This window comes from Grammomys surdaster, unplaced genomic scaffold (genome assembly GCF_004785775.1).
Source record: "Grammomys surdaster isolate TR1022 unplaced genomic scaffold, NIH_TR_1.0 278, whole genome shotgun sequence".
Lineage (NCBI taxonomy): Eukaryota > Metazoa > Chordata > Mammalia > Rodentia > Muridae > Grammomys > Grammomys surdaster.
Genome location: NW_021604719.1, coordinates 579,732 through 602,581, shown reverse-complemented (window position 1 = coordinate 602,581; position 22,850 = coordinate 579,732). Strand labels below are relative to the sequence as shown.

General features: G+C 41.6%; 1 protein-coding gene across 1 annotated transcript in view; it reads left to right on the top strand.

Annotated features, from left to right (window-relative positions):
• Ppp2r2b (protein phosphatase 2 regulatory subunit Bbeta) overlaps positions 1-22,850 on the top strand; it is a 252,962-nt gene that overhangs the window by 138,913 nt on the left and 91,199 nt on the right. Inside the window, 3 exon segments of the mRNA XM_028777169.1 lie at positions 11,566-11,663; positions 14,691-14,856; positions 20,753-20,865. Coding sequence (XP_028633002.1) covers positions 11,566-11,663; positions 14,691-14,856; positions 20,753-20,865 — 377 coding nt within the window.

Genomic DNA, 22,850 nt, shown 5'->3' with positions numbered 1-22,850 from the left:
TAGTTTGGTAATATTAGAAATTCCTTTACCACCCTCCGTTCCTTCCTCTCCGCCCTTCTCTCTTTCTGTCCTGCCCTAGTGATAAAACCCAAGACTTCACACATACTAGAAAAGCACTCAGCTATGAACTACTGTGTTCATGAAGCACACACAGAGACACATATACACATACACGCACATACACACACACACACATGCATGCTTGCACACATGCACGCTTATTTCTTTGTCATCCTATGTGGCACAATCTTTGAAATATTTACTTATAGCTATCATCTCAAATTTCTTTCCTTCTCATCTCTTTTAAACACATTTCCACAGATCCACAGAAATTATGCTTGTCCAAGTTAAATGCGACTGTTAAAATAGTGCTGCAAAGGTGTGTTCTAGCCCTTTCCCTTGCCTGTCAGCAGTACTGGACAACATGACACACTCCACATGTCACTCGTCATTCAGGACACCAAGCTTTCCATCGATATTGTAAAAATGTTCATTCATTTTATTTTTTGTTTGGTGGCATGTGAGTATGTACACTCCATGTGTGCAGTGCTCTTAACTGCTGTGACACATCTCCAGCCCCTTTCCTCATCTTCTTAGAGATGAACGCCTGAAAGGTCTGTTCTTTTCTTTCAATAAATACTCTCCTTGAGATCTCATACCATCTTGTGCCTTTGAATGCTGTCTGAATGCTAATGATCTCAAAATCCCTGAACTCCAGACCCTATTTCCAGCAGCCCACACACCAGCTCTATTTAGAAACTCTCACATTTCCTATGCATGAAACTGAACACCTGCTCATCCTGCAATAGCCTGCTTCACCCTGAAAATCCAAATCTCCAGCATGACAACTCTAAGGGCGAAGACCATGAAAACATTCCTGATGTCAGTTCTTCAGCAAATCCCAACAGGTTGCCCTCAGCATGCATGCAGAATGTGGCTTCTCTCTGAGTCCACACCAGCTGCCTTGACCAGAATGTCTCCATCTTTTCCCTGGGCTGTCTATTGCATTCTCTATTGTACCCCTTTGTTCCCAGCCACTCATCCTCAAACTGATTACCATTAAAAATCTACTGTTCCTTTATTGACTATTCTCCGACAACCTTCCATTTTGCTTTTATGGTAAAATGCATATAGCAAAATATAGAGTTTCTAAATATTTAATTAAAATTATTGTATCATTCCCCCTTTTTCTTTATCCCAGTCCCTTCTATGCCTCATCTCTTGAACTCCTCCAATTCCCCTTCATTCCCTCTCAAATTGATGGCCACTTCTTCATTGTAATTGTTGCATAGCACTTTATATATGAATAAATATTATAAATACAACCTGTTGTGCCTATTTCGTGTTGCTTGTGTGTATGTAGCAGGGCTGACTAGTTATTAGATAACCAACCAGGGAGCTCATCCCTGGGAAATACTAACTCTCCCTCCCTCAGCATCAGACAGTTGCCTGTAGTTCTTTGTCTAAGGATGGAACCCATTAAAATTTTCTATTTTAACCACTTTTGAATGTGCAGTTTGATGACATCAAAGTATATTGTGTTGTTGTGGCCACTTCACTCAGTCCAAGCCAAAGTGCTTGCTGTGTTGTACAAGAACTTGGCATGATCTGACTTCCCAATGTTCCTCCTTCATTTTCTCCTTCTTTGCCCTGAAATGGTTTCCCTTATGCCTTGACATATGCATGCTTCTTCTTAGGATCTCTCCCTGCACCCCCCCAAGTCTGAACACCCCTTACCTACTTCAGGCTGTCTCTTGAGGTCTGTCATGCCTTCCTATCTGAGTTACAGCCTCTCTCCAATCTCAACACTGTTCATCTCCCCTTCTCAGTTCTATTTCATCCTCACAGAACACAATACAAACTATTATTTGTTGTGTCTATTGGCTGCTGTCTTTTCCCTACAACTAGAACATGAGCTCTATGTGGACAGATTATTTTTTTATTTTATTTTATTTTATTTTATTTTATTTTAGTTTAGTTTAGTTTAGTTTAGTTTAGTTTATTTTGAACTGACTTATCTCAATGCCTGAAAATCTACTTGACACAGTCTGGTGCATTTAAAAATCTGTTGGATGGATAGATGGATGGACAGATGGATGGATAGATAAATGAATGAATCTATTAACATTGATTCTTTCTTTATTTTTCCTGTTAATATTTTTCACTATTATATAAACTGTATGAGCTGCATTTGACTTCCTAGAAACTGAAATACAAAGTGTTTTCAGAGTTTCCAGTTGTGAATGGAGAGAGAAAAGCAAGAGGTGGCTACAACCTTATGAATGTTCAGTAAAGGTTGGCTCCCACTGGTTGAAATTGGCACTATTCATTCTGTCTTCCTGTTTACTCTGTGTATCTGGTCATGTTTTTAAGGTTGGAAAATATTAACTGAAGTAGAATAATATTTTTATCATAGTCTTCAAAACACTTCAACTTCTAGTCAGAAACAGAGACGACAAAATTTCAACTGATCTGTCAAAATGTTGTTGGCATACGTGACCATTGAAAACCCACCTTACCATAATAGCATGTAAATTAGCAGCCACAGCACCTTTATATTGTCCTGAACTTCATGTTTAGGGGAGGAAATGCCAACTCACTTCTATTTTTATTCTTTCCTTGGGTCCATATAGAATTCAAGAAGGAATGGAGTGGACCTAATGTTCAATTGCCCTTACTATGTACAAAGAAATCTCTTGAATGCAAGGATGTAGCAGGGGTGTGTGTCACTTCAAGCTGCAGCAGTAACTTCTCACTGCTTTTTAAGTGAAAACTGGAATTCATCGTCTATGGTCTAAAATCCTCCATTACTAGCATCTTAGAACAACCTTTCCCCCTATAGTGTGTATGTGAGAGGCGGGGAGAAGGAGGGAGGGAGGGAGGGAGGGAGGGAGGGAGGGAGGAAGAGGAGGAAGGAAGGGCAGAAGGAGATGGAGAGGGGAGGGAAATAAAGAGAGGTGTGGAATCTGGAGATCAACATTAGGTGTCTTCCTCAATCACTCTTCACCATACTTTCTAAGACACATTCTCTCCCTAAACCTAGAGCTCAACTATTGGGTAGAATGGCTGGACAGCAAGCCCTGGAGATCCACCTATCTCTGTTCCTAGCCCCGACCCTATCACTGAGGTTACAGGAATGTATAGATATTACATGGGTGTTGGGAATCTAAACTCAGAGCCTCATGTCTATGTGGTATGCACTTTATCAAATAAGCTGTCTCTACAGCCTCTCTCCAACAACTGTTTCCTATGCCTCGATCTACCATGATTTCTCAATGCTCTAAACGGAATATTCCCAAGTTCAAGGACCACTTGTGCTTAGGGACATTTTTTCAATATATCTCTATTCCACTAGCTCCATAGCATGTAATAATACATACTCATTAAACAGAGTCCTTTCCTATCACAGTCATAAGCTCAGAATTCACTGCTTGTCTTATTGTAATCTCCCTGTCTTCTCTCAAAATTCACTCTACCTTGGTCCCCTTTCTTCCCTTACTGTGTGTTTTCTCTGCCTGGGGCTCACAGGACTCTGTTCTTCACTGATCCATCTATCTGGTTCTATAGTCACCATTCATTGTTTTAAGTAAGAGCTCCCTGGGCTCCACACACCTTACGAAAATTCTTTGTGCATCCATCCAGTGTTTCTTTGTTACTTTGCTTAGAGATTTTTTTGGTCTCTATGTGATGGTCTACTTCAGTATTGGCTTTCTCTTGGCAATCCACCAAAGAACAGAACATTGAGGGACATCTGTCCTATACTGAGACATTCAGCTAGGCACTGAGGATTCCTTGCAGAGTTTATAATTTAGTGCATAAAAGAGGCATTCAAATGATCCCAATACCACTGTAATAAGAGCTAATGGCAAGAGATGATGACTTATGAAGAGGAAGTAAGGGGGCAATGAAGCTGCAAATTAAGGGGAGATGGCCTGGCCTTGAGAGAAGTTACACTGTTTCCCTGGAAAAGTGATATTTGAGCCAAATCTCAAATAGGGGAGTTTTAGCTCCCATGGAATGGACATCTTGTCTTACTGACTTCAGAACATCTGACACAGAACAATTTCTGACTAAAAATATACCAATCAGATGTCATTATAAGTCTGTTTGGGTGGCATAGTGCCTGACTGGGAACTACCTACCATTCTTTCTCTCTCTCTTTGGACATGAAGCTCCAGCAACAGGGTCAGCTGCAGATGCCCTGCCTTGTTTAGATGATCTGATGATATCCTGCATTGTTGATCTGAAAGATCAGCAGGGTTTGCATCACCTGAGTACTTAATTATTCCTCCATGTTTTGGAAGAGTAGGTGACAGATGGGAGACACCTTGACAGCATATTCTACCTTTCCCTACACAGGCTCTCAGACAAGTCTGGACAGCTATCACTTTCCCATTGTGCTTTTTCTACATTTAGAGACTTGTCATTGTGAAGACACCACTACACTACCCTGTGGGGAAGTATTGTTCCATCTGTAGGGAAGCCTCCTCTTCCATCAGCCCACATGTGCCTGTTACCTCACATGTTGGGTATCTGGTCATCCTGGGGAAGCTATGTGCCTTTTAAAAGGAACAATATGGTGCTCATGACTCCCCTTCTCCTATGATCTGGATTTTCACAGCTCAGCAAGTGTGGAGAGCTTCCCTGCATGTGAGCAGAGAAAGCAAAACTCCTGAGGAGAGTATGGTGCCCTTGGAAGGCATAATTTTATAATGGATGCTGTGTGTGGACTGGAGTAGGCATTCTACCACAGGAACTTGCTTTCATATTTGCATAGTTGAAAAAATAATACAGCACCTCCATAACATGGAAAAGAGGAGACAAACCACTCCATATCACTAATTAAGCAAGTGGAAAGGAAATCTGGTTGGGTGGTAGAGTACAATGAATCTGTGCACACAAGAGCCAGAGGAAGGCGATTTGGGGGCAAGGAAGGCAATTTGGGGGCAAGGAAGGAGCCATGTTTTTCCAATTCAACATGCATTAATAATCTAGCCCTGTACAAAGTACTAGGAGGTAGCCACAGACAGAACAGCATGCTTAAGGACATGCTTTTTAGGGCCAGGATATAGTAATAACCAAGGTTTATTCTTCAGCCCTACAAAAAGAAGCAAACAAGAATACTTTTAAATTCAAATAACAGGGAAGTCATTCTACTACCATGGGTACAAGTTAAGACAGAGCTGTCCTGAGGAAGGTTTTAGCTGCTCACTTGTCATTAAAAATAAAATAATAATAATAATAATAATAATAAGAAGAAGAAGAAGAAGAAGAAGAAGAAGAAGAAGAAGAAGAAGAACTTTATGTATCAATTGAGATAATTATCATGAATATTGCCCATAGTCCTATTGTTTTGGGATCTGGTTTTGTCAGCTAGTGAGCTGAAGCTGACCTCAACCAATCAGTTCAGTAGAACTTCTTCATCTTCGAAGTCTTAAAATAAATTGAGAAAAAGTATATATATATATATATTTCTGTTTCTCCAGCTGTCACCAGTGTTTGTTGGTGTTTTGTCACCAACAAAGTCCTCCTTTGTTATCCCACATCACATTATAGATGCCACCCACATATAGATGAACATACATAGTCACAAGAAGACAAAACACAGATATCACAAGAACATATAAGCGAAACCCAAGAGAAAAACTTTACCCCCATGAGGATGGATAGATGGTTTAGTCATTAGGAATATTATGTACTGCTCTTGAAAATGACCAAAGTTTAGCTCCCAGCATCCATGTTGAACAACTCACTGCCACCTATAATTCTATCCCCATGGGAATCTGATGTCTCTGTCTTCTGTAGGTTCCTGAGCTCACATGCATATACCCACATACAGATACACACACACACACACACACACACACGTATGCACACATATGATTAAATAGTAAAAATGAATTTAAAAAATAAGATTCCATCAGAATCTTTAGTCCTTCCTTGCAGTTCTTCTACTCCATGAATACTTCTCTTTATCTCATTGGTCAGGTCTCAGTGACCTGACTACAAAGAGGAATGAGAAATATTCAGACTTCCCAGCCTCTATAGTTGGACTGTAGAAAGCTGGCAAGGAAGAAGGAGGGTCACCCAGCATGAATCCCTACATCTCACACTATCTGCCATTATTAAGCTTGGAAGACAAGAGCAGACTGTTAGTTAACTCCCTCATTTGCAATACTATACACACTGTTAACTAAGGACATAATTGGAATATGATCCTAAGAAAATAGAACTGTGGGAAACTTCTACTCTTAGTTTCCAGTGAGAGGAATACAAGCATCAAATTGAAGTTAAAACCAGTGTAGACACAATTCACAATGCTCCAAGGAGAGAAAAAGGATTCAGTTTCCCAAGACACTGTTGTCAGAAAGTCTAGGTTAGACGAGAAGTGTAGAGCAGAAACAGCAAGAATATAGCTTGTATCTTGCCTCTTGTTAGGCCATAACCACATTTGCTCACCTCCCTCTATGTGTGTTGATAAAAATTGTGCTCCAATGTACTATTTTCATTACCAAAGCTTACCTCCCCCTCAAAAAAAAAATGTGACCTGAAAACATGGGTACTAACTTAAGACTGAGAACCAAGACCAGGAAAGGAGACCACAGTTTCACAGAAACAGGACTAATTGATTCCCATGAGAAGTCCAAGAATTTCCTATTTTTTAATGATCTACAAGGCCAATGCCAGTCTAACTAGAGATACTTATGAGGGATAGCAAGGGTGTATATGTCAATTCTCCAGATGTCCCCACTACTAATGAATCAACACACCCTACCTATAGAGAAGCTCCCAATTTTTTTTCTATGAAAACCTAGCAACTGCCACCATTTCACCACTGGGATATGCTGTGATGTATATTTTCCATTCTTTTCAACATCCTTGTCCTAAGCAAAGATACAAAAAACAACCTTGAGCTGACTTGTTCATCAGGGGAGAAGCTCAGGCTTGAGTGGGCAGAGTTGAAAAGCCGATACAGTAGTGAAGATAGCTCACTATCTTAGGAATGTGGTTTAGATGAAAGATAAGACTTGGCTGCATTACCCATTCATTTCCATCACTATGATTGATATTCAGAGGGAGTACCAGTGACCTGGTCAATATTATCTCTCTATCAGTGGATGCTGTGACTCTCTGAATCTAAGCTGCATTGGTCTTTGATCGAAATGCCACTCCAGTCTAATATGTAACCTGATCACACACACACACACACATCTCCTTTGACCAGGTACTCTGTCCCGACTGCAGCCTGGGGTGACACTGTGGGACACTAGGTCACAATCTCTGTTTCCTTCAGCCTCCCTTCTTGTGAATACAACTGCCAAGTCAATAACCATTGTTGAGGGGAAAAGAGACCTGATGTAGTAAATTACTAGTGTGAAACTTTTGTAAGATGCAGAGATTGATTCTTAAAAGGAAAAAGTCAGTCTTCACAGTGCCAAATTGAGCTAGAAACAGGGTTAGCAGGCCACCGTGTTGTGGAAATTAAATCAGCACAAATAGACGGGGAACTCGGCCGATCTCAATCCACACATGGTTTCCTTTAGAAACCCTATAACCACATTTGACTCCAGTCACTATTTGGGGCTTTTATTTTTTTCCCATCAGTGTGTACTTTATCCTCACCCATATAGAAATTGGAAGGGAAGTGATCAAAGATTTATTTCCTTACTCAGCAGCACAATTAGATAGAAATGAAATTTAATGCAATATTGAGGTGTCTTAGAAACTTATCTAAGGGTGAAGGTCCCATGTGGAAGAATTGATTTCTGCCAATCATGTTTTGAGATGAGGTTGCTGTCACTAAGATAGCTAGCTAGCTTATGGTCATGCCTAGTTCCCCCTCCTTCTGGACTCACAGAAGTTCTCCTGCCTTGAGCAGCAATGAGTCTGCTCTGTTAACATCATGTTTCAAACACAAGAGAATGGGCATCTGTAGTCTTGGTATGTTGAAATTGGAATGTGAAGGTGATTCATGAGTTTTCTATTAATTATTAAGCAGTCATAGATGGAGATAAGTATAGATGGATGGGACAGTGGAGTCGTCCAGCTATCCCTAGCTGCTTTGCAGTGATAAATGAGTCAGGAAACAGGAAAGTTCAAAACAGACATCAACCGAAGTGCAGCAATGCCTATACAGCTGCCTTGTGAGCTTAAAATAAATATGAAGTCTTAGCAACAGGACAGAAGAATTACACACTCTGCCATGTGGGTCACACCATTCAGGCCACCCTATTTGGGTCACCCTTTCTCTTCCGAGGTTCTCAAAGAAGACAGAGCCCTGAACAATGGGGGGGGGGCAACTGCAAAACAAATGAAACAGATTTTAGGGTGTAAGACAATACCTTATATTTCGTGATAGAGGGCTCTGGTGTTGTTGGCTGGGATTGTGTGATCTAAACTTGGATCCCGCCCTATTTTCAGCTATGTAGATTTTAAGGAAAGGCATTTCAGAATCTGGGTAGAACCATGTGTTTGTTGTCTCTGGGAGAGTAGTTTTTGCTTTGCTAAAAGTGGCTTTTTCTTGACAGGTGAGCCAGGGGTTATGTCCAAAGAGCTACTTAATTCTTTATTTTGATACCTAGCTTTACCCAAAGGGGGAAAAAAACTCACCTTTAGGTGTCAGTGTAAAGGCTCTGCAGCCCACGGCCCAGAGTTTGTGTGTTAATGTTGCCACCCAAGACAAGAGCATAACTGAAATAGAACCTTGAAACTCAGCCCCAGTGAGGTAGGCCTGGCACCACATACCAGTAATTCCAGCACTCCAGAGGCTGAGGCAGAAAGATCACAAGTTTGAGACCAGCCTAAATCCCAGTTTAAGGAAAGCCCAAACTACATATTGTGGCCTGCCCTAGACAAAACCAAACCAAACAAACCAAAAACAACCAACCTTACACAAAGATGATGTCAAGTGGGTATTCTTTGTTCCAAACTGGGTCTCACCTTCTCATTGCTCATATGTCCTCTATTTCTCTGTGTCTGTCTCTCTCTCCCTCCCTGCACTCCCATTTGTGTGTGTGTGTGTGTGTGTGTGTGTGTGTGTCTAACATTAGTGTTTGAGCAATTTGAGCAATGAGTCATGATTCATTCCTTAGTACTTGTCAGAAGCTAGAAAGTGAAAAGAGACAGCCAAGCCCACCTTGTATTCCAGGCAGGTCAGAAAGCTATTTCTGTACTTACTAGAAGGCCAGAATCAGTAGAGATGTCAGCAGCACACACTAACCTCAGTCTGCCTCAGAGAGGGCATTCTAAGGCAACTGCAGACAGTTGACAGCTGACTTCTCCCAGCAACGCTGTTAAAATACACAAGCTATAAGGAAGACCAGTGATCAGATGTTTTGTGTAAAGTAGCAAGTTCTCCAGCCATGCTGGGCTTTGCTATGTCTTGGTCTATGGGTGCCTGTTATGTAAACTGGCCTTCCAAAGGTATATCAAGGGCTTAACAACCACACAGCTTATTCTGTTCTTCATTTCCTGAGAAGATGGAATTGATTTCCAGTTTAGATCAATAAGGAATGAAGTCACCTTATCTAAGTGATTATAAGTCAGAAATCATAAACACTTGACCCACAAACCACATGCAACCCACTGACAAGATTTGTGTGGGAAGGAGATATGCCTGTGTGGCATAAGATATGTTTGTGTGAGTGTGCAGGTTCATGCCTCCATGCATATATCTGCAGAGATCAAAGGTTGTCATTTCTTGTCTTCCTCCATTTCTTTCTTTTTTAATATGTATTAAAATTATTGTTTGGCAATTTCACACATGAGTATAATGCATTTCAATCGTATACACCCTCTCTGACATCATTTATCCCCTCCCACTCCTACTGAACCCCTCTTCTTCCTTATTTTTTGAGACATTGTCTCTCACTGAACCTGAAGCTCACCAATTAGCAAGACTAGCTGAGCAGTAAGGTCCCAGAATCTTCCTGTCTCTCCCTCCTAGCACTGGAGTTAGAGAAAGGCACTGCCATGCTCAGCTGAGTGTCAGTTCTGAGAACCCAGGCTCGGGTCCTTATGCTTGCACAGTAAGGACTTTACCCACCAAACCTTCCCATCAGCCTGCAGACAAGACTTTCTCCTCAGCACATACCTATAATCCCAGATCTTAGGATATAGAGGCAGGAAGATGCCTCATAAAAGGGGAAAATGCCACAGATTGTCATGTGTTGAAAAGAAAACATTATCGGCATATAGAATTTAGATGTTTGCACTAAGATCTAGACATCTGGGTGTTAATTCCTCAAAAACTGAGGACCACAGACAGCACTGCTATGTTACACTTGCTCCATAAGATGAACCACTGTATCGAGTTCCTTCCTTGCCCTGGAGAGTTTGAACTGACTCCTGATAAGAGTAAAGCTTGAATTCTCTTTAAGTGTGCCTCACTTGAGTCATACTTCAGGTGAGTGAGTGACACATCACAGATGATGAAGGTTTGTGATTTCCTCTCTCTGCTTCTGCACAAAGGGTGAGAATTGAGAATGTTTTCAATATGCAGAAAAGATACTGTGTGTGAGCTGAGAATTTTATGCTACTTATCTGAGTAAAGCTGGCATACCAAGAACATCCTAAAATGACGATACACACACAAGATGTAAGACTTGAGTTTGTCAGGGATCGCTGCCATGGTCTTCCACCTTACCCTTGCCTTTGCTGTCATAGGTTCAGGCTCCAGCCAGTCCTCAGTCAGACAGCACAGTCACAATCCTTTCCTTCTTTTGTTCTTTTCCCTTTCCTTTTTATTTAATGCTCTCTCTTCTTTATCTCTAAGCTCATTTGCACTCTCCAATTGTTGGAAGAGTGATTGTGAGGAAATTAATCTCTGACATGTGGGGAAATTAATCTCTGCCCCTAATAAATCCACTCATAGGCAACTCACCTGTCCTTTGGCCACAGGGTAACCAGCATTGAAGCTGACTTTATTCCCAGTTATCTGTGCTCTGAGTTTCTGGTGCCTGCACCTTTCTCCAATGCTCCTTGTGGCACTGTCTTTTCAGAACCCTGTCCTGAAAAAGTGTGTGCTCACCAGAGAATGTGTTGAGCTTATCCAATAGCCCTAGTGAAGTTGGGGGACTTGAGGGGTACCCCAGCGACTCCTGTACTCTCTGCTGTGGTTGGCATTGGCATCAGCATCAGCATCTGTACCCTGATTCCCTCAATGTTCAGTCCTAAGCCCGACCACCACATTTACTCCTGTCTGAGGGACTTTCTTGGAGTGGAAGAGGGGTCTGTGGTTAATGAAAATAAGCAAAGAAAAACCATTTTCATGAGTGAAAAGAAACTCACATTCTCTTCCATGAACCAGAAGGATGCGAACACGCCTTGCCCCTCTGCTCACCTCAGACGTTCCAAGAGCACACAGTTCGGTGGGGGCACCTAGGAAATTGGGAAACAACTGCTACTTCAAGTGCCACTTAAAATGCAGAACATAAAACCCTATAAATTCCACTGCACAGCCGGAGCCCTAAGCCCTTAAATGCGCAGAAAAGTGTGCCTATTATCTACCCATTCAAAGTAAGTGTGCAGTTACTTAAATTGCTTTTGTCTTCTTCTTCCTTTCAGCTGACATTATCTCTACGGTAGAATTCAACCACACGGGAGAGTTACTAGCGACAGGGGACAAAGGGGGTCGAGTTGTAATATTTCAGCGAGAACAGGAGGTAAGTATCAGCCAATTGGAAATTCTCATTTTCTTCCCTTTTTAGAGGAGGCCCCCGACTGTGCCTTAATCCTCATGTGTCTGTCGCCCTTAACCTTGCCTGCCGCTTTGCTCACCAACAGCAAAACTGCCAAAAAGTTATTAGCATCCACAGTTCTAAGTTCAAGCTCACAAAAGCCCCTCAAAGATGGTTCTCCCTGGGCAGGGCCTTATCCTACTAGAAATGAACATTGGGAAACAGCAGCTGTTCTCATCTGACCTGCAAAATTCCACAGGTGTATACAGAGGAGCAAACTCCAGCTGTTGTCTTGGGATCTGTCCTCCAGGTGTTGAAATTCAATCTCCCTTCATTTCAGGTACTGCCAGAATGCATAGGAGAGGGAAATAGCTTTATTTGACAACAGTTGAAAAGAGGGCATGTTGGGTCAGTAGAGAAGAAAGTGATGCTCAGACTACTAAAGGGTAAAACCCTCCAAAAAGGCCTTTTAGCCCAGCATATGGCACGGGCTGGTGTGGGACCCTGAAGCTGGATGTATTATATAATGCCATTTCAGTGGCTGGTTTATTCCTGAGGCTTGGGTTCTTCTAGGAATTCTTTTTCTCTTTCACATAAATTGGGGATGTTCCCGCTGCCATGCCTGTTTCTGTTTCCTCAGAATGGAATTATGGCCCATTTTGATTTCCTTGGCCTCTCCTGGCACACTCTAGTCCTTCCAGCAGGGTAGTCTGTATTCCAGCAACTCTTCCATCTGCCACTGCCTGCCTCTGAGATTAACTGGGCACCAGGGAGGCACCAGGGAGGAAGACTTCACAAGAGACTTCCCGAGCAATTTAATGCCCACTTTGTGCCTCCAAGCCGTTTGCATTACACCTCCCCCTCAAAAGAGGATAGCCTCATTTAGGGGTGATATATTTGGTAATTGCACATTATTTGCAATTAATTTCTATAAGGGCGTCATAATCCCTCGGGGTTCTGTGTAAATTCAAGTGTTCAGCATTAAATCAGGCATCCAGCCTATTACACTGGCCCCAGAAACATGGAAATGTTGTTGGCAAGTAAGAACTGAATCGCTCTTCGTGACCTGGAATTTTCCCTGCTTTTTCCAGAGCTGCCTGGTGCTAATTGGTCTGGCACATGCTACCCACACTTGACAGTCTGATTTGGATAGTAGCAAATCAACCCTCTTAGAAATTTATTGTTAAGGTGGACCGGCGCTCTGTGAGTGAGCAGGGGAGGAGCAAGGGTGTCAGCATCTACAGTCCTTTGAAAACAGATTTTCAAATCTCCAATTTAAAAAAAAAAAATCCAATTAGGTTCACAGCTATGATTAAGGGGAACTGGAAGAGCTATTTAGCATAAATTACCCAAGGCTGCATGTTACCAGTCATATTCCACCCCACACTTCCTGCTAGCTGTTTATAGGTTTCACCTATTTTCATTTACTAGATTTGGGAAGCCCGACTCATTAGGAGAACGATGGGAGACACACCTTCTTCTAAAGCAGTGTGGGTGGGTTCATAAAAGTCAACGACGAAGAGGATCTGGGAATTCAGTGTTCAATTTTGGGGGCGCATAGAGGTTTGGATGGCACATAGCTTGACTGACAAACGCCATGTGACATCGTTTGGGGGCAGTAACTCTTCAGGCAATGTGTTTGTTCACAAACTGCTTGATAGGACCTCTGGCTTCAGTGCCTGCAAACCTCTAGGCTCAACAGAAGCGCCCACTGAGATATGTCTACGGGTGTCCTGTGTCCGTCTAAGATCATAGATTTTTAAATTGAACCTTTTCTTTAAAATCAAACATTGATTTAAAATATGTTTAATAAGACCCAAATTTTAATTTTTGAACAGATTTCGGAGCCAAATCTCAAGACTTTGGGAAACTGGTTCTAAAATCCGTGTAAGACAACCTTCCCCCTGGTGTCTTACTTCTCTTCCCCCTTTCCCCTCTTTTCAGACCCTTGACTTTCTGTTCTGGATCTCATCATTTATTTAGCTCCTGCTGTTTGCTTTTTGCATAGTTAGTGCTAGAGGAAAGTCATAGGTAAAGCCCGTCATCCTCATGATGTAGATAGGCACATGTGCAGAATGTCTTCTCATCACTTACGCTGGATAAAAGGGGAGATGGCGGAGGGATTGATACTCAGATCACTCCTTATGAGCAGAGTGACCCTAGAAGAATCACTTACATCTCTGAGCCTCTGGGGTCCATCTCGCAGCATTGCCTACCTCTCTGAGATTCTGTGAGCATTGAAGGCTGCCTTTGCTACAGCTTTGCACCTTCCATAGGGATTACTATAGGTGTGTGAGAGCATCTCGACAGAATGGCCTCTCAGCACTTCCTAAAATGCACAAAAATTTAATAGTAGATCTTCTATTTGCATTGATTGCAAAGTCTTATTTTAAATTGTTTCTTTCTTTCTCTCTTTCTTTTTTCCTTTTTTTTCCCTGTTTTTTGAGACAGAGTTTCTCAGTGTATCAGCAGTCCTGACTCTCCTGGAACTCCCTTTGTAGCCGAGGCTGGCCTCAAACTCACAGAGATAAGCCTGCCTCTGCCTCCTGAGTGCTGGGATTAAAGGCATGCACTACCATGCCTGGCAACTTCTTGTTTCTATGTATATGTTATGATATATTATTCTTCTTGTTAGTATAGTTTTAAACATATAATTTTCAAATAGGTTGTGTGCGCGCGCGCGCGCGCGCGTGTGTGTGTGTGTGTGTGTGTGTGTGTGTGTGTGTGTGTGTGTTTCTGATATTTGACAACAGAGTGCATGCTTCTGGTACCAGCAAACCAAAGCTGAATCTAGGGCTGCAGTGGCTTGATTTCTCTCTCTCTCTCTCTCTCTCTCTCTCTCTCTCTCTCTCTCTCTCTCTCTCTCTCTCTCTCTCTCATATGCAACCTCCCAGTGCAACCACCCAGCGGGATCCTAATGGCTTTGGCTTTTTTCAGAGGGAAAAAAGAATCTGTGAGTTGGCACATGCTTTAAATGGTTTAATATTCTGTGTGTGTTTTACTTTCCTACAGAGTAAAAACCAGGTTCATCGTAGGGGTGAATACAATGTTTACAGCACATTCCAGAGCCATGAGCCTGAGTTCGATTACCTGAAAAGTTTAGAAATAGAAGAAAAAATCAATAAGATAAGATGGCTCCCTCAACAAAACGCAGCTTACTTTCTGCTGTCTACCAACGGTATGTGGAGGAGGGTTTCATTTGTTTTGTTTGTTTTATTTGTTTTGTTTGTTTTATTTGTTTTGTTTTTCTCCTATTTGATATTTTCAGAGACAGTCAACCTGACCTGTAACTTTCCCTTTGCCTCAGTGTTCCTTTGTCCCTTGTGGGCTTGTGAAAAACTTAGAAACCCTATTTGCAAGACGCTTAGCAGAATTCATAGTGCGCACAGAATTGGACTCAGTAAATAGTAGCTATTCACTTTATAAATATCGAATTTATGACCCAATTTTGTGGAGCCCGTTATCGGCAGTTTCCTAGTGTGGATTGCTTGCAGGTGTTTGGGGAATGTGACTTCCTGTCTTAAGATTCATTGCATGTTATTCTGGGGAAGCATTTCAAGAAACTCGACATGCTGTTGGCATTTTGAAAAATAGTTATTAATCCCTGAGTATATTTTCGGGTCTGCAAAGCAGATGTCTGTGTATCTGAGAAAATCAAGTTCTGAGCCCAGAGCACAAGACCAGAGAAGCTAGGGATGCTCCCAAAAGCTGATCAAGAAGCAGTCTCTTTATCTGCCTTCAAACTCTCTGTGTCCTTTATATTGCTATAAAGTGATATGAATAGAGGAAGCTGATGTCACTGCAGGATTTTGACCAGGAGAAAGAAAAAAAAGCCAGTTTGGAATTCAGTCCCTACTGACAAATGCTCATGGCAAATGGTAACCAGAGGATTCCGAGAGAAAAACTAAAGAGCAAGGAAAAAAGTGAAAGGGTGACTCATTTTACCACCTGTGAGTCTATGTGGAACACATGTGTAAATGTGATTTAAGGGTGTCATATCAAGAACAGAAAAATGGAGGCAATGTCTATAATACAATCTAGCATATATTCCTTGTTAAAGACGAGAAAGATGCACAGCAAAAGGCTTCCCGTTACTAAGCCTTGACTGGGCATTGTAGGTCACTTGTCACTTTGTTCCTTTTATCATTTTAATTTTGAAAGAGAGACAGAGGCAGAGAGACAGAGAGAGATAATTTAGAAGGTCTCCAAATCCCTCAAATATAAAGGCAGCATATAAATAAAAAAATATGATAATTCTAGATTAGCTCTTTGGGAGTTATTCAAGCAAACCTCAATATGACCAGGTCGTTATTCATCTGGTTTTGTTAGTTAGTTAGTTAGTTAGTAAGTTAGTTGATTTGTATGTTTGTTTTGTTCTGTTGTCCTGTTTACTCTTTGCAGCCCTGATCTCTTGGAGGCCAAACCACTGTACTTCCATTGATTCTTTGTGGTTGCTCTTTGTTCATGTCTCATGCAAGGACTTTGCTGTTTCATACCACTCAGAATGGAAGTTTTAATGTGGTAGTTTTAATGTAATTACTTCAGTAGCAGAGAAGTGTCTGATTGTCTTCCATAGCTAGATTACATTATATTATGAAATTTAGCCTATTGATTATTGCAGTAAAATCCAAAGCCTTATTAAGTGCTTTGTAGGGGGGGATGGGAAAGAAAGTGAAATTCAATGAAGATTAATTATATAGCATAATGTTCTGTTAATTGAGTTTTTAAATAGTTTTTTGATTAACAAGGATATTATCTTCCCATTTGGGATGCTATTTCACATGTCAACTGCATCTCAAACTGACTCTTCTAAGGAAAATTCTCATGTTCTCATGCAGTCTTCTTTCCTATACGAATACTGAGGTTAAAAATCCAAGCACATCCCCATGCCGAATAGTGTTAACATTCAAATATTAATGGAAGACAATGGGAATTACTACATAAAAGAGAACATAAAGATAAATGATAATGCTGTGTTTTAAGCTGCCACACGTGATGATAAACTACCCAGAGAACAAGCCAGAAGAAAGAAAATGCCATTTCTCATATTAACAGCTGCATGCTCCTTAGAGTTTTTTCCCCCCACAAAGCTTTAAGATTCTGAGTCAAATGAAAATGCTGTGATAATAAAGTCAAGTATGACCCCAGGCAACACAACCCTAGGGAACTGGATTGAATTCTCCATCAATTATCTTTTGGAGGAACAGGGTGCCTATCTCATTAGTTGAGTATAGCTACTAATTCTACTAGAATAGGTTTTTAACTTCAGAACTTTTAAAGAAAAGTAAAGCTCACATTCCATTGTAAAATAGACCTTGAAGTTATTTGCCACACAAAGACACATTGCACTGGCTGGGTTACTTATCCTGCCTAGGTGTGTATGCTGAGAAAGGCAGAGTGCTAAGGTGTTCATGATGAAAATTAAGAAAATGCCTGGACACAAAACAAAGACAGTGCCTATTCTGAGACAGAGAGAATCACTGCTAGTGTTTAGAGGAAAAAGAAAAGGGTATAAATAATGTATTTGTTAACAGAAATATGATATATTCTATAAAATGTTTTTAAGCCAGGTTTTAACATTTAATAAAATAGCAACAAAAATACTTTTCTAGCTGATATTTTATTAAAATACCATAAATGGATTTTTAATGACTGCATATTATTTCCTCATATGATTTGATTCTTCTGTGGTTTAAAAATAAGTCTCCCAATATTAGGCTTTTAGTTGTTAACACATTCTTACTACAAATTATATTCTGTTGTGTATTACATTACATGTCATATATTCAGTAAATACATGGATAGCTGTCAGTATAAAATATACATTCAGGTAAAATGCATATATTACCCACATGGCATATTACTTGTTAAACAAGAAAATAGTAGAAATTTATACAGAAAATGTATGCCATAATCTTAGTCTATTGGAACTAAGGGAAGTTTTTCTCTTTTTAACCTTTCTGCTCATTCTCCTTTTTCAATTACAATGGCAGGTACATCTTATATAATAAAAGAAGGGAAATGATTAAATACACAATTTAGTATACATAATGTCATTGTAGTTCCTTGTCTCAAAAATACTATATACAGGAAATAGATGAATATTCACAAGAGATGGTCATGGTGGAGCATGCCTTTCATTCCAGCACTGGGCAGGCAAATGAAAGTGGTCTCTGTTCCAGGCTACTCAGAGCTACATAAGGGAGACACCGTCCAAAAACTAAAAAAGAATATATACAAAGTTTTGATCATGGATTTTTTCTAACTGGAAGTCATATGACTAACTTTTATTCTTGTGTTAGCCCTGTGATTTCTATTTATCTCTACAGCAATTTATCATTTATGATATGAAATATAAGATTAAAATGCCTTTCAAATAAATGGATTTAGACCCTTTCAAAGCCAAGAAACAGAAAAGATTTGGTGGTGAAACTCACTGGCTTATAGATTGTTCTCAGCCACAGCTGATGAAGAACAAATCAAGTGACCATGAATGAGGTCCGTGGTTAACCTCACTCTAAAAAAGCAGTCTCATGTGAACAGGATCTCAGGAGAGCTTGGGACCAGAGGGATGCGAGCATAGAGCTAGCAATTTCTAAATTAAGCTCACAGCTGGGGTAGGCTCTCCTCCAAGCACAAGTCAGAGTGATCGCAAAGATGAGAATCCATGGAACAGTCTGGCCAAACACAAGAAAAGGCTTGGAAGCCCAAATAATACCTAGATGTGGGAAAATGGATTTTTACTAAAATGTCCCCATAGTCGCTGACAGCCCAAAACATAATACTTCTAAAACCTCTAAGGATAAGACGTGAAGTCATGAAGTCCTGTGAGGTCATGTGCCTTTGCTTGCAAGAGTGATACCCCCCAAAAGTGAAGAACCTGGGAAGGGGTGGTGTGGAGATTGGTGAGTAGTGAGTGAGGCAGGACAGAAAACCAAAGAAGTCCCATTACAGGCAATGAAAGGGACAGCTTCTCTCCCCAGAAAATAGAAGTATGCAGACATCCTTATGAGATGACAAAGCAAGAGAGTTACCTATTCTTACTGTAGATGTTTGGCACAGAATGCCAATTCTAATGACAGTTACTATTTGGACACTATCATTAGCCAAACCCAGTTAAACATGCTGATTCATTCCTTCCTAATACACCCCATAAGAAAAATGACATTTCTACCAGTTTACAAATACACTGGGGTACAGAGTGACAACTGTGTAATGTTGAAATACATGGATGTGTGCATATTGAAATTGAGATTTAAGTGGGCACCTCCTGTTTCCTGATGATCATTTCTGACTCCAGGACTACTTTGTACGTGCCCTCTCGAAAGGACCATAGTCCTTGGCCGCATGCCTGTTGAATGAAAAATAAGAAAGAAAAAAAAAGAGGCCATGACTGCTCCTAGGTGTGGTGGAGGAGAAGGGTTATTGTAGATATGAGGGAGAAAACATCCAGAGGCAGAGACAAAGGTATCTGGAAGAGTCCAGAGTGAACATGGCCAGACTGAGCCAGGCCATGGGAGGAGATGGAGGTGGGAGTAGGTCGAGAGAGAAGCCATGGATCAAGAGAGACACCCTGGGCCAAGAGACTCCCATAGACAAACCAGCTGAGCTATATAGGGCCAGAGGAGCTGGGAGAAGAGGCAGTCCCACCGTTTGGGTGCAAAGTTCAGGACAGGGACAGGGTATGCTAACCAGGAGGATTCTTGAAACAGGTAGGGACTGAAGGATGCTGGGAGACCGTGGCAGCTGAGTCTGCTTTGATATGTTAATAGGCATCTCAACCCTTTGTCCTGGGTTTGAGACCTAACAGCTGTTAGGCAGTAGCAGGAATTAGGCCCAACAATATCTTACAACAAACCCTGTCCAATAGAGACAAATACAGAGAAACTAAGTGTGCCCGTGCTTTTCAGAAGGAAAGGCAAAGACAAGCATGGACTGAGGGTGGGTGATCTGATAAGGAAGGTGTTCAAGGCCATATGGCACATGAACAAGACTGCCTTAGCCCAAACATGTTTTGTAAAAATATAGAATTTAGAGCCTGGGTGGAGCATGCCTTACCAGGTCTCAGAGTCCCAGATTGCCTTGGGCTGTCAGCACCTGGAGACATTAGAGTTCTCATTTTTCTTTCATTGCTATGGAAAAGGACAGGTGTCATCAAGAGATGCTTGGTGATACAACAGTCTAAACTCTAAGTTAATAGTTGGGAACTATCAGGAAGCAGCAAGAAGGAAAGTGATGGGGCAGGAGAGAAAGAAGATAGGAAGGAGCAGAGGTGAGGGAGAGGAGAAGAGAAGAGAGAGGAGAGTGTGGGAAGATGATTCATTGGCAGAGAACTTTTCTAGCATCTACAGCTCTGGGTTTAACCTTCAGTGCCAGATGGAAGGAAGGAAGATAGACAGACAGACAGATAGTAAGTAGATAGATGATATAGATCGATGATAGATAGATAGATAGATAGATAGATAGATAGATAGATAGATAGATAGATAGACAATAGCAGAAGGCACAGTACATTCAAAGGACCTAAAGCAGAAGTGTGCTTAGCTCCCTCGGTACAGACAAAAGCCATGTGACAGTAGCACAGGGAGTTGGGAAACAGAATGGTCAGCAGTATCAGAGAGTTGGGGAAGCCAAGAGTGCCAGGTTATGAAGGGCCTTCGTGTGCATGGTGAGGACAGTGTTTAAGAAGGATAGATGCTAAAAAATGGAAATGGTAACAGTGTCCTACTGCCCAAAGTAATCATAAACACTAGATTAAAATTGTCCATATGCTAACACTTACAAAGTGAACTCTACACATGTGACTATTCTTACTCAGTTTCAATCAATATTTTTACTGAATGAGTCAAATTTAAATGTAAGGTATATGTTCTAACAGTGCATCATCAAGGAAGGCCATTTGTGCCAACACAATCTGTGATTTTGTCTTGCCTTGTGAGCTTTGCCTTCAAATGACATGAGCTTCATGTAGGACAGAACTTTGAGGAGCCGGTTCCTATAGCCCTTCTTACTATTGTTACCTTGATCACCACCTTCCTTGCCCTGTCATCATGACTTCTGATTGTCCCCCACAGATAAAACTGTGAAGCTGTGGAAAGTCAGTGAGCGTGATAAGAGACCAGAAGGCTACAACCTGAAAGATGAGGAGGGCCGGCTCCGGGATCCTTCCACCATCACAACCCTTCGGGTGAGTGTTGCTGTTCCAGCCACGCCTTTCAGCAGCCTGGACTAGCAGGGGAGAGGGGACTGCTCCCCTGAAGTTGGGCATGTGCTTGCCACAGCAGCAGATTACAACTATAATATGTGGTTGAAGGCACTGGGCAGAGCCTCAGCCTACCCATCTCTGGTGACAGATGGAGGAGCGGGAAAGGTGCCAGGCCCTAATGACTACAAATCCATGTTTCTGTTTTGTTCCCAAAGGCTTGCCACATGGCCACTGCCATACGTTGCTGTATTCTTAGCCTGTCTAGTCACATTACCTAGCATGTCTTGAACACCTTCTGTAGTTGGACTAAGGGGCTCAAGGCTACTCAGATGGAAAGTTTGACTTTTGCCTTTCTGAGCCCAAGCTTCAGAATCTAACAGACCCGGGTTTGTACCCTGCCACTTACCAGAATCATACATGGCTATTGCATTTGTCTTTGTGCTATTTTAACTAACAAACTATTTAAAGGAAGAGCCATTTGATTTAGACCACAGTTGGCAGGATTTCATCCAGGGTCAACTGGCTCCATTGTTTCCAGGTTGTGCTGAGGCAGATAGTAATGTTAACAGTCCTGTGTAGAGAGGACTCATTTCATGGTGGTTGGAAAGCAAAGAGACAGGCAGACTAGATGGAGCCAGAGACAAGATATTCTCCAGAGACATGTCCTCAGACTTATTCTCTCCAATTAGGCCCTATCCTTCCTATAATTCCACCATATTATGAGCTCAATAACACATTGACTTGTTGATGAAAACATGTATGATCCATTCACTTTGGGTGATTAGATCCACCAACATGAGGACCAGGTTTTCCACACATGAGTCTTTTTTGGAGGAAACTGTATTCAAAACAGAGCCTTCACTTAATCCTTTTGAACTTTAGTCAGACAAGTTATTTTTTCCTTTCTTTCTCTGGCAACTAAGAGCCCTGTTGTCTATGAACTTGTGAATGTGAAAGGCAAAGGGTAGAAAGTCCTTCCGCTGGGGCTGTCACACTCAGCACATATGTAGACTTTGCACTCAGCTTGTGTGGCTTCCTTTAGGCCCTCCAGATGTTCATAGGCTGGTAAGGAGGGGACCATTGCAAGCACTCACACTCAAATGGCCCCTAACTCTACACAGAGTAGGACACATGCTCAGAGATAGTAATGGAGTTGTTGTTTGTTCAAAGGAGAGAGAGATGGCATTTGGTTCTGAAACCCTGGAAGGACCTCAGAGATGGTTGCTAGTAAAATGGATTTTTAGAATGAAGCATTCAGAGAAGACCCTGAAGCTCAGTAGTCTCAACCTTCCTAATACCGAGACCCTTTACTATAGCTCCTCATGTTGTGATGACCCCCAACCATAAAATTACTTTTCTTATTACTTTATAACTGTAGTTTTGTAACTATTGTGAATCCTAATGCAAATAGTTGCGTTCTCCAATGCTCTCAGGCAACCTCTGTGAAGGGGTAGTTTGACTCCCAAAGGCATCATGACCCGCAGGTTGAGAACCACTTCTCTAGTGATAGGTAAAAGTGATTTAAGACTGGGTGGTTTCTTTTGAATCTGTTCAGTGCAAACAGTAAAGTAAGAACATGTTGGGACCAGCCCTAACCCCACAGGACTTCTAGCCCTGTGAAGTATGTGTTTCCAGACACCAGCTGCTGTACAAAGAGCCAAACCTGAAAAGGGACCAGCCATCCATGAAGCACATGTCAGTGGGGAGAGAGGGTCCCACCCGGATACAGAAGCAGAAGAGGCCACTGGTGATCACTGTGTGCCTTAATCAACTCACAGGTTCATTCATTCATTGATTCATTCATTCATCTATTTGTTCATCAGATACTTTCAAACACTCTGCTGTCCCATAGAACTAGGGCTACTGGGACTTATCCTGTACTGCTGGGTACTATGTCTTTAGTTGTGTTCCTTCTGAGCCCCTACAGACTGGCTGCTCCATTCTCATGCAAGTTCCCCATCCCTGCA